We start from the raw sequence: 12210 nt of genomic DNA on the forward strand, positions 1-12210 counted from the left end.
CTTCTACTATTTAGAGGTGTCCAGGACAACTGCACATAAATTTTTCCTACAGTCACATGTGGCTTAACTGGGTTTTTTCTAGATTGTTCTTCAAACAAATTTATTCTATCAATCAGTAATGCTGCTCTCAGACCTCTTTCCCAGCACTAGCCTGGGTTGACTGTAATAGTAGCCTTTAGTCCTGAAAAATAATCACTCTGCACTGGTCTAGTTCCACACAACACAACATAGTTCCACTACAGGCTCACCTTCTTTGTCTCAGAGGTGGACAATTACATTATATGTAAAAGTTGTAAAGACAGATTTTTTTTCTTAAGTAAAAGTGCAGAAGTTTCAATTTTTATGCACAGTTTGAATCAAGTGGTCTATAAATGCAGATTATTTCTATATAACTGTCCAACAACAAAGAGCAAAAAGACTTATTTGCCATCAAAACAACTCAAATCAAAGCCTCAGTTGTGTCTCACAACTGTTGCACCCCGCCAAAATTCAATACAATTAAAAGGGTGCAGCTAGTTTGGAAGAAACATTAAGCATTAAGCAAAACATTAAGCTTACTTCAGTAAATTTGAATTATTATTCAATGCATTCAGTTTTGTTGAAAATACTTTCTATACCGAGTAGAATTTAAGTAAGGAAAATTGAAGTCATCAAACAAAGATAGATTTCACTCCAAAACGAGTGTACCAGTGACTTAGTTTAGCTTAGATATTTAGTAAACATTATTTAATTTTTAACACAGTTCTTAGGAAACTAGGAAACTATCTTCTGTCAGGATAGTGAGTAAGTATAAAGCTTATTTTTGTTCGAATTGCTTTAAATTTACTAAACTAAACTGAAATTTATGAGTTATATCAACTCATAAATTACTATATTATTAATAAATGCAACACAAATGCATCAACTCATAACTCCAACACCTATCATATATATGCATATATATATATATATATTTTTTTATTTTTTTATTTTTTTCCCCGAACCTCAACTCAATCTTTGTGTTCGTGCACCACAGACACACACCGCTGCTACTCTCCCTAACCCCTCCCTTCTTCTCCCTCGCGTCTGTCTGTGTGTGTACTTACCTAACACTTACCCTTCTCCTCTTTTTTTTTGTAATTTTTTTCCCCTCACCTTTTATGCTTATCACAGTATTCATAACAACCATCTAATTATCCACACCACTACTTCTACTTCTATTTTTAACTAATTCCCAAATAAACAGTAACCTCCTCACACAATTACTTCCCAAACACACTATAACCTCTGCCACTGACAGCAACTCTTTCTCCATTAACAACACATTCTCCACCACAAAGGCATATCACAACAGTTCACAATATCATATTAAGAATACATCAACACGTTTCCTTGGGTCCAACCCTGCATCTGAAAACTAAATATACTGTTTTCTGCAGTGACACACCGACCTCGGGTCCAACCCTGCTTTCCCGAAAACTAAATATACTGTTTTCCGCAGTGACTCACCAAGCATCCCTACCATGCAGACCTGTTTTCTGCCTAGCACAAGGTGCTGCTTGGAGACCGGATTGCTTTAGTTGCAGCTTGGAGACACATAAGGAGAGGAGCATGGGTGGTCATGGCTGAAACCAAAAGCATGAGAGGTGGCTGGGTAGGCAGCAGTGGAGGTGGTTCTAAAGGGGCAACTCTGAAAACCCTAGCCCTTTGGCATTAGGATTCCTTTCTGGCCCATCTGGTGGAGACGACTGACCCCAGGTCCTCTCTTGTCTGGTGGACCTGCCCCTAATCACTGGCCAGCCACCCAGATCTTACCGGGGGGGCTCAGGCTGCAATGCTAGCCTTCTTTTCCTGCCTAAGCAGGCCAGGCTGGGGCCAGTGGCTACTGGTTGATTGCCCTAACTCCTTGCTGTTGCAAGGGAAGAACAAGCCCTTGGGAGACATAAGATGAATCTAAAAGAAAGGTTTAGTCCTTTTCTTTTATCTCTGTCAGAATACCTTTCTGTGGCAACCAAATGCAGTCATGACATGGCTGATGGCATGGGCTGTCTGCTTTGTGGCACAGAGGGCTAAATACATGGGTTTGCAGAGTTTAGACCTCATTGATGAGCCTCTCACAGCAAAGCTTTTCAACTTAGTATCCCAGCAGCTCAGCTTGACACGCCAGCAAAACCACCACTGTGTGCAGCACTGCACTGGCCTAACCTGCTGAATTGTAGACCTTCCCCATAAGGCCAACATGGCCCGACAGGGCCTCAGTGGGAGCACAGACTTTAGTCAGGAGAGAGGACAAGAGAAAGGGGATCACCAATCTCTTGTTCCACCTCTGCTAACTCGACCTGTGAGACCCATTACCTAAGTTGGCATGTTGCCTCAGCAGACTTGGGACTCAAGCTGTCTTTTCTAATCTTTTATAAACTGTATATCTTCTTTTTCCCTAGTCTAGACAAACAACACAAACAGTTAACACAAACATATACAGAGTGCATCCTTGACAAAGAAGCTGGAGTAATGTGATGTAGATGCCATTTTATGGTCTTGCTGGCATGCTAGTCATTTGTAAACAAACAAAGTTCATCAGGTTACATCAGTTCTGTAACCTTTCATCTCTCCATTTCTGATATTTACTTTTTTTTTTTAAAAAACATCATTTTAAAAATGGACTCTTCTATGTGCAGTTGTCAATATTTATCTGATTTTTTTTTCAGTTGCAGAGTAATTATCTAGCATTTTGTACTTAGTGCCTAGTAATGCTTACTATTTATTAGTTGATACTATTAATGATTAGAGTATGAATCAAAACATGAATTGTGGTGACACTGTACTGTTTAATGTTCACTTTTTATGGGCAAGGGAGGGCTTAGAACCTATAACACAGAATGCCTAGCAGACATCCAGGAGACATCCCATGTTTAAAATTATTATAGTATATAAGACTGAAAATGAATGATAAGGAAAATAAAAGAGATAAAAAATATAAAATTATTTGAATGTAATACATTAGAATAAATAGATATCATTTTTAGATATTACTGAAATCAATTGATATGAGGCATTTTAAAGTAAAAAAAATAAAATAAATACACCGTGCAAAAAATGTGGGATCTGATGGACCATCAACACTGATAGTCTATGCTAAAAACCATTAACAAATAAAAACATTTAAACTACACTACACTAACAATTAATGCCATAATACTGACAAATTAAAGCATTTGGCGATTGCAATTTTATTTGCCATTGATTGTTTTTTGTTTGGCTTCAGGTCTAGTGCCACACGATTTCGCTGGATACAAAACTTCTATGGTGAGCAAGATGAGTGGGCCTTGGACAATATCTACATTGGACAACAGTGTCCACTAATGTGCTATGGACATGGTTGGTGTGACCATGGTCACTGCAGGTCAGTCTTTGTATGATTTCTTAAGGTTAAATATAACCTGTTAAACAATAAAAGTTGTTAAAATGGTCTGTGAGCGTTTTTCACACTGGTAGGTTTGCTGCTGTTTGTAACTTGAGTGTGATTGTTCCGGTTTCCCATACCATTTCCCATTTCTATGGTTTCAGACTGAGCTGAATCTATAAACCCTGGTACATTACAATTGTACATTTCACACACACACATTATACACACACACACACACACACACACACACACACACACATATATATATATATAAGAGTTAAGAGTTATATAAAAGTTAAGGATATTCAGCTTTCGGGTGAAATTTCAGGATGCACCTAAAATGCACTATAACCTTTACAGGTGAACTTAATTTGACCTTCTCTACACTTTTGAATGCTCATGTCCAACTGTTCAGTGTTTCAGTACTTTTTGCATAACTTGCTGTTCTCTAACAAGGTTAGAGAAACCTAAAGGTTAACAGCAAAATTCACAACTGGTGTTTGATCCATGAATAGACCAATAAATTTTCTGGTTCAATTAGAATTGGTATTTAAACAGTCCTCTTCATCATGCTGTTCACATTTTGACATCATGAGACAAAGACGACACCTAACAATTGATCAACAGTACCTCGCCATTGCGAGGCTTCAAACAGGATGTTCTCAGAGGGAAGTGGCCACTGAGCTTAGAGTGTCACAGAGTGTCATCAGCAGTTTGCGACAGAGATACAGAGAGACTGGAAGAGTCACAGAATGGCAAGTGGACATCCTTTGGACACATCCCACGTTGATGACCGCTTAATTGTGAACAGTGCCCTGCGTAACCAGATGATGAATGCCACTCAACTCCAGGCACATTTAAGGGAGGTGAGAGGCACCCAAATGTCACGTCAGACCATTTGAAACCATTTACATCGATGTGGTCTGCGTGCTAGACAACCTGCAAGGGTACCTGACCACACCACCAGGCCAGGGAGTATTTACACTGGACGAGGGACCAGTGGGCCTCAGTGATGTTCTCTGATGAAAGTCAATTCACGTTGAGCAGAAATGATGGCCGCCAATGATGTTGGAGACGTCAAGGAGAGTATTATGCATCAGCCACTGTTGTCACCAGATGAGCCTTTGGTGGTGGTGTTGTTACAGTCTGGGAAGGTGTGTCTACTCAATACAGAACTGCCCTACATCTTGTGAATGGTACAGTGACAAGCCAATACTACCTGAATAACATCATTAATCCAGTCATTGTGCCCCTGCATGAACAACACAGGCCTAATTTCATCTTCATGGATGACAATGCCCTGGCTCATTGACATTGCATCATTAGGGAACGGCTGCTGGAGGCTGGGTTACCTCAAATGGAGTGGCCTGCACTTTCTCCAGACCTGAATCCCATAGAAAACCTATGGGATCAGCTGAGTCGCCGTGTAGACGCTCGTAACCCTGCACCCCAGAACTTAAATGACCTAAGGGCCGCCCTTTAAGAAGAGTGGAATGCCATGCCTCAGCAGACAACAAGTTGACTCGTGAACAGCATGAGCTGTTATCAAGCTGTAATTGATGGTCAAGGGCACATGACAAATTATTGAGACATTGACATTTTTTGTTGTGGTATACCCACCACTGTTGTTGGCTTTTGTTTCAATAAATTGTTTGAGATGAGGCAGTCACCATTGCATGCTTCTACGTAAATGCCCTACTTTCAAAGAGTACCCAACAGCAATGTGAAAAACTGGTGGAGAGCATGCCAAAACGCATGCAAATCGGGGTTATTCCACCAAATACTGATTTCTTAATGTTATTTAGCCAAAGCATTAACACAATTTGTTTACAAATTATTCGCATTTTGTTTTATTTGAGTTGTTAAAGCTCTGCAAATATTGCATGATCTTGGGTTATTTTGATGTGTTGTCATTTCCTTTAAATATACACTCTAAATAAGAATAGATATATTTTGAATTTAGGAGAAATATTGTCAGGAGTGAAACAAAACTGTTCATCTCACCAATACATGCCCCTGTAAGAAAAAAAAGACATAAGAAACTGATTATTTTGTAGTGGTCTCTTATTTTTTTCCCAGAGCTGTATATATACTATCTGTGGTATCTGGCACCAAGATGTTAGCAGCAGGTCCTTTAAGTCCTCTAAGTTGCATGGTGGGGCCTCCATGGATCAGACTTGTATGTTCAGCACATCCCACAGATGCTTGATTTGATTGAGATCTGGGGAATTTGGAGGCCAAGTTAACACCTCAAACTTGTGGTTTTGCTTATAAAACCGTTCCTGAACCATTTTTGCAGGGAATACCATTTCCATGAAAGGGTGTACATGGTCCTTAACATTGTTAGCTCTGTGTGAAATCACTAGCTAGCTAGCTAGCTATGGTGCCGGACAAGGTGATCCACCTAGTGGAGTGAGCTGTAAGCCCTACAGGTGAAGCCACACAGCACACCTCATAGGCCTAGCTACCACTACCCAGCACAAGGTGCTGCTTGGAGAGTGGATTGCTTTTGTTGCTGCTGCCAAAGCAGACAAAAAGGGAGAGAACTTATGCCTTGCACTCAAGCAATAGGCGTATGTCCCAAGAACCTGAACTGTTGCTTCACCAACTCATGGGGCGGAGGACAGAAGACCTGCAGAAAGGCTGGATGACCGGATGTCCAGCAGTGCCATCAGCAAAGAAGTGGCAGAAAAACATGGGATCCAGATTCACCCATTTATTGTAGACACAAGTCTGCCAGAAATGTTCTTCGACAACTGCAGCCAAAAAGCCATATGTCCAACACGGAAATAAGGCTAAGCGATTCAACTATGCACAAAAATATAGGAACTGGGGTGCAGAAAAGTGGAATCAGGTGCTGGAACGTTGAACAAAATCAGCAGCTAGCAGAAGATGGCAGCTATATGCCTTATAACCTGGTCTGACTTTTCTTCCTGAGATCTGAGAGGGGGGCAGCTAATGAGGAGAAATTAGGGATAAATCTGCAATAGTAGCCTGCCAATCCCAGAACAGCACATACCTGTTTTTTGTTGTCAGCCAAGTTGGAGATGAACTGGGCTTTTCTGATTCTCTCCACTAGGTCATCGATTCGGAAGAGGTGGTAGCTGTCAAGTTCGGACACCTGGCTGACCCACAACCGGGTGCTATCTGGCTTTGTGACGATGATGTAAGGGTTGGACCACGGACTGGCGGACTCCTTGATGATGCTGTCTTGGAGCAGCCTTTCCACCTCCTCCTTGATAGCTCACTGTCAGGCCTCCAGTACCCGATAAGCCTGCTGTTTGACCACCATTCCCAGAGGGGTCTTGATATTGTGGTGAACCAGGTGTGTTATCCCAGAGTTGGAGGAGAAGACATCAGCATACTGGTCCACCAGCTCTATCAGGTCCTGATTCTGGGACAAAGTTAGATCAGCCCCTCTCTTCACCATGGTATGGTCTGGGGGATCTGTGGCACTTTTCAGTAAATTGATGTGGAATTGTTTACCTTTCTGTTGCAGTTCATGGGCCCCACTTATTTCATTCTACCATGTATATGGCTCTGACAGCGGGCCAGAAACTTGCAGGAAGCATCAGGTGTAAGTAGTTGGCCTCTGCCTGATAACTCCCCAGGTTGAGCTCTTAAGCAATGTTGTGGTAGGTGGCCTTCCAAAGTGGGACCACCTCAGAGTACCTGGTAGCATAATCCACAATCATGAGGTACTCGTGATCCTGGCTGACTTAGGCAGTGGGCCAACAAGATCCATGCCCACATGCTTAAATAGGATCTCAATCACTGGCAGCGGGATGAGGGGCATCTGTACTGCCTTCATGGGGGCCATCCATCAATTGATGTGGAAGTATAGTAGTCCGTTCTTTACCAGGAAGTACAAAGCCAGGATCTTCAACACTTGACTCCAGCAGTGCTTAAGCCGGTCATTCCCTTTCTGCTCTCTTCCGAACACCTCTTCCTGTAAGACCTGGGATAGGTTATTGGGTGTGGGTGTCTCACATTTGTTGGAGCTATCCGGGTCCTGCTGGTGCCCATTCATGGAGACCCTCGGCGCACACTGGGCTGTCCTAGTTCTCTGGCAGTGGGCAGGGGGTTCCTGGACCCTGGCAACAGCTGTGGCAAACCCCAACCCCAGAGCTCCAAAATGAACCCCACTCCCTCCATTTGGGAGGAGAGATTGATCCCCGGGCCATTAACTCCAACGGTGAAACTCCCTCACATCATTCACTGGGAAGTGTCCACAATGGGCCAGGATCTCTGTGCACAGAGATTCATAGTCTTCTACCTCAGTCTGGCTCAAATGTGGCCGAGAACAGGCACACACAAGCCAACAGGGTGGATAAAACCAGTTTGAGCAGTTAGTTTACAATCAAGAAAAAAAGGAGGAAAAGGCTGAAAAAATGTGAAAAAAAAGTGAAGAAAAAAAATGAATGAACACATAACTTGACTAACAGGGAAGTTGGCAGATAAACAGATAGATACAGAATAGGAATAGATAGATAATAGATAGAATAGTATCTGGTGCATTCAGACCACTCCTTAGGTAATCTGAATTATTCTTACCCCCTAAAGGCAGCACAGTACTGGTCTGTATGACAGCTTTGACAATACTAAATTTTCATGCAAACTGTGCTTTGTTTCAGAGTAAACTGCCAGTGTGAAAGTCCCCTTAAAGTCTTTTTTAAATGCAACTGATCTCATTTTCATTTGCATTCTCTCTTTCACAATTTCTCCACAGGTGTGATGATGGCTTTTCAGGTACAGAATGCCAGCCTACCTCAACACTCTCCTCCAGTTTGCTGTCAGACTTTGAGTCACTGGAAGCTCTAAGGACCACATGGCAGGAGGTTATTGGTGGGAAGGTGGTGACCCCTGACCAGGGTTGCGGTGTTGTGTCATCTGGATCTTCTTTGTATTTTAGCAAGGTGTGTATGTATATATATATATATATATATATATATATATATATATATATATATATATATATACACATACATATAGTGTTATCTGTAAAGGTAACTGTAGCTGTAAAATTTCATTTAAAATTTGATTTTAAAATTGTTTTGTTTTGACATTGTTTTTTGAACAGGCAGGACTGAGACAGCTAGTGAGCTTGAATCTGGACACAGAATGGGCAGAGTTTGTGCAATTCTACTTGCGTGTGGGTGGTGACAGGGTGGAGTGTAACCAACCTGACAGCAGGGAGGAGGGAGTGCTTCTACAGTATAGTAACAATGGTGGCATTAGCTGGGGTCTAATTGCAGAACTGTACTTCACTGACTTCACCAAGCCTCGGTGAGAAGAGTGTGTTTAAAATGTTTAAAAAATTGACAGAATTTTAACTCTCACTTAGATTAATGGTATTTTGCAGTAGATTATTTTTTGTCTGTCTTAATCTTTGTGGCAATAGGTTTGTCCATTATGAGCTACCACTGGCTGCTAAGACGCCTTGTACGCAGTTCCGCTGGTGGCAGCCCCTTCATTCGGGTGAGGGTTATGACCAATGGGCTATTGATGATGTCATCATTCTCTCTGAGACGGAGAAACACGTCATTCCAATGGCTAATCCTACTCTTCCTCAGGTAAACTAAACACAAGATGGAAGAATAAGGTAAAAGAAAGCTAAAGGGAAAATTATATTATATTGGTAATACAGTTCTGCTGGAGTATTGTTAAGTTATTGTTCATATGCTGTTCCTATAAAATGTACTCAAACTGAAGTTATTTTTACTGCTTAAGACTTTCACAAATGAGTTGACTTAGCGATTATCCTTTGTGCACTTCTGTCCTCAGAACTTTTATGAGAAACCAGCCTTTGATTACCCACTGCACCAAATGAGTGTCTGGCTGTTGCTGGGTAATGAAGGAATGGACAAGGAAAGAAATGGCAGTTTTTGTGCAACCACACCTTCAGCCATGGTATTTGGAAGATCAGATGGGGATAGAATAGCTATGACTCGAGACATAGCCCTCCGACCTGGTTACACATTGCAGTTCAAGGTACTTTCAGTGCATTTAAACCATTAACTATAGAAAGATTCAAATGATTCTTTGGCTAGTTAAGGACTCCAAACTTGTTACTGTTCAGCTGTACACACTCCCATTAACACCCACCAACCCCAAACCCTCTCCCTAAGCTGCAAATAAATATCCCACACAAATCTGAGATTTTACATTTTTTTCTATGAGTATGTTACATGTTTGTCTTGATCTGTATAATATAAAACACCAAACAAAAAGAAATAACTGGCACAGCACCATTCTTGTTAAGCAGTATGGAAATGTTTTGTAAGTCTTTGAATGTTTGAAAGCAGCATATTCTAAGTATACTACTTATGTTGTCTTTATTTATAGTTGAACATTGGCTGCAAATCAGAGTTCAGTGCAACGGCACCCGTAAAGCTCCAGTATTCCCATGATGCAGGGCGCACATGGGCTCTGGTCCAAGAAGGCTGTTTCCCAGGCTCCAATGGAATAGCAAGCTGTAAAGGCAAAGGCCATGAGTTTACAGAGCCTACTGTCTACAATACTGGAGACTATGAACGCTGGACAAGAGTTACAGTTGTAATTCCACGCAATGTGGCCGCAAGGTACATTATATCAACAAAAGAATAAAATGAATCCATGTCAGAATTCATAGAAATCTGCCTAATGCCTTATACTGTATATCCTCCTGCTTAGAAAGAAAATTTCCCAATTACTTGTATTCTTAACTTCCCCACTTGTTTGGAATGCAATGAGTATACTGAAAACATTTTTCTGAAAAATGCTTTTATTTTAAAAATTTCATGTGTCCACTACAGTGTACATCAGAACGTGGTACATGTGAAATGGAACCATAATGACAATAAGTAAATCCCATAGAAGGTATCCCAATGAAAGATTAAATCTACCACATCACTGTTTTGTGGTGTATATATGTTGGGACTTTGATGTATTTATTATTTATGGAGTATGCTATTTCAAAAAGCAATTCTCTTTCTTTGAAACACAAAGGAACACCTTGCACTTAGTATACATCATGTATGTTTTGCTGATACACCTTGATACATGTGCTTCATCAACCATCTCTGAGAGATGGATGGCCACATTGTGTCACAGAGCTGCATTGGACTGAAGTTTCCACTTATGGCATAGGGAAGTGTAGTCATATTCACTCTCATTGGAGATTCCTACTTGGCCTAGAGTAATCAACTGCTCAGCAAAGAGCAATTTGAATTAAAAAAATTTCAGTGGTTTCTTCCTCAGAAACAGGCAGTCAGTCTTATACTGAAGCCATGCATTAATGATTGCTAGATCAAAAAGTGGAAAATTACATGCACTGTCCATTTCCAAGTTGCAAGTGGCCATCCTTTTGAATTGTAGCATCCCTTCCATCATGTCCAAACCACCCAGGCTGCTGTTGTACTCAGCAATTGCCAATGGTCTTGACACTTGGACATACCTTTTGTTTTTCTTAGACCATCTACTGCATGTGTCCTGAGGCTCAAACCATAGATAGAGGATGCCATTACCCCTGGGTTGCTGTCAAACCACTTAATAACAGCAAGTTTAGGAGAACTTCATCTGCCCACCATCTCAGTTGCCCACCCTTCTTTTCTTTTTGATGGTCTGATCCCCGGTAGTGTTGCGCTGTTTTGTAATCCTGTCCTTCAGGAGAGTTCCCGTTCCTGCCAGCCTCTCCATCAGGGTGTCTAAGAGGTCATCAGTTGTAAAGAACCTGTCAAAGAACCAGTGGGTCCCGTTGGGAATTAATTTGGCTACATGAGGGATAGCTTTTTCCCCAATGCCCTTTCCTGCTGTGATTCTGAAGGTGTCTTGCCTTGGTAGACCACAAAATCTAAGATCATATCACTTGGTGTGGCCAAGACAAACACCTTCAATCCAGTTGGGTATGATACATACTGGAGAATTCATCAGCAACCGGTTCTGCTTACTCTGATTCTCCTGCCTCTGCTTGCCCTGTCTGAACTACATCCTCTGAGCTATCTGAGTCTCTGCCCCTGCCTCAAACACTGCATCTTCATCTTGCTCATCAGACTCAATATCTCAAACTCAATATCTGAGTTTTCATCAACAATTCTCAGTAGAATTCTTTCTTCCTCTGACAGTGAATCCCTTCCTGCTAATTCGGGAAAAAAAATGCAAAATGGAGGTAATAACAACAAATGTCCACAGAAGAGGAGAATATGAATGGGTACAGCCTGAATTTTCTGGAATTTCAGAAAGGCCTTAATAATTGTTTCTGTTTAGCTGTTAAAAAGAAAAATGTGAATGTGAATATTTTGTTTGACTTCTGTCTTTATATGGAACTTATATAACCCCATATCTATTTTGTTCTCTTTCTATTCTTTAGTAAGACTCGTTTTCGCTGGATCCAAGAAAGCAGTGTTCACCAGGATGCTCCTGCATTTGCCCTAGACAGTGTTTACATCTCTGATCCTTGCCCCAATTATTGTGGGGGTCATGGGGACTGCATATCAGGAGTATGCTTCTGTGACATGGGAATGGAAGGTACCAATTTCAATTGATGTAAAGTTGTTTTGTCTCCATGTCACATAGACAGTGGCATAGAAATTGTGTCTTTTGTTAATTAGTGGAACAGGATAGCTGTGTGCCCTCTGTGCCCAGTCCTACTGAGCTATTTGAGGACTTTGAAGGAAAGTTAAGTCCTCTCTGGCAAGGAATTAGGGGGGCTCAGATAGGGGATGGTTGTGGTACCATCAGTGAGGGAAAGGCCCTCTACTTTGGTGGTTCTGGTCGGCGAGAGGCTCGCACAGTGCCAATGGACACCACCAGCACTCGGTTAGTGTGAAAGCAATTTCTTACATTAC

At 41.5% G+C, this 12210-nt stretch overlaps 1 protein-coding gene across 2 annotated transcripts in view; it reads left to right on the forward strand.

Moving 5' to 3' along the window:
• reln (reelin) overlaps positions 1–12210 on the forward strand; it is a 400453-nt gene that overhangs the window by 304343 nt on the left and 83900 nt on the right. For both annotated transcript variants that reach the window (XM_058387966.1, XM_058387967.1), the window contains exons 23-30: positions 3245–3382; positions 8115–8301; positions 8466–8671; positions 8787–8958; positions 9170–9376; positions 9731–9966; positions 11733–11890; positions 11974–12181. In XM_058387966.1, the coding sequence (XP_058243949.1) occupies positions 3245–3382; positions 8115–8301; positions 8466–8671; positions 8787–8958; positions 9170–9376; positions 9731–9966; positions 11733–11890; positions 11974–12181 (1512 nt within the window). The remainder of the gene's footprint in view (positions 1–3244; positions 3383–8114; positions 8302–8465; positions 8672–8786; positions 8959–9169; positions 9377–9730; positions 9967–11732; positions 11891–11973; positions 12182–12210) is intronic.

This window comes from Hemibagrus wyckioides, linkage group LG04 (genome assembly GCF_019097595.1).
Source record: "Hemibagrus wyckioides isolate EC202008001 linkage group LG04, SWU_Hwy_1.0, whole genome shotgun sequence".
In the NCBI taxonomy this organism is placed as follows: domain Eukaryota; kingdom Metazoa; phylum Chordata; class Actinopteri; order Siluriformes; family Bagridae; genus Hemibagrus; species Hemibagrus wyckioides.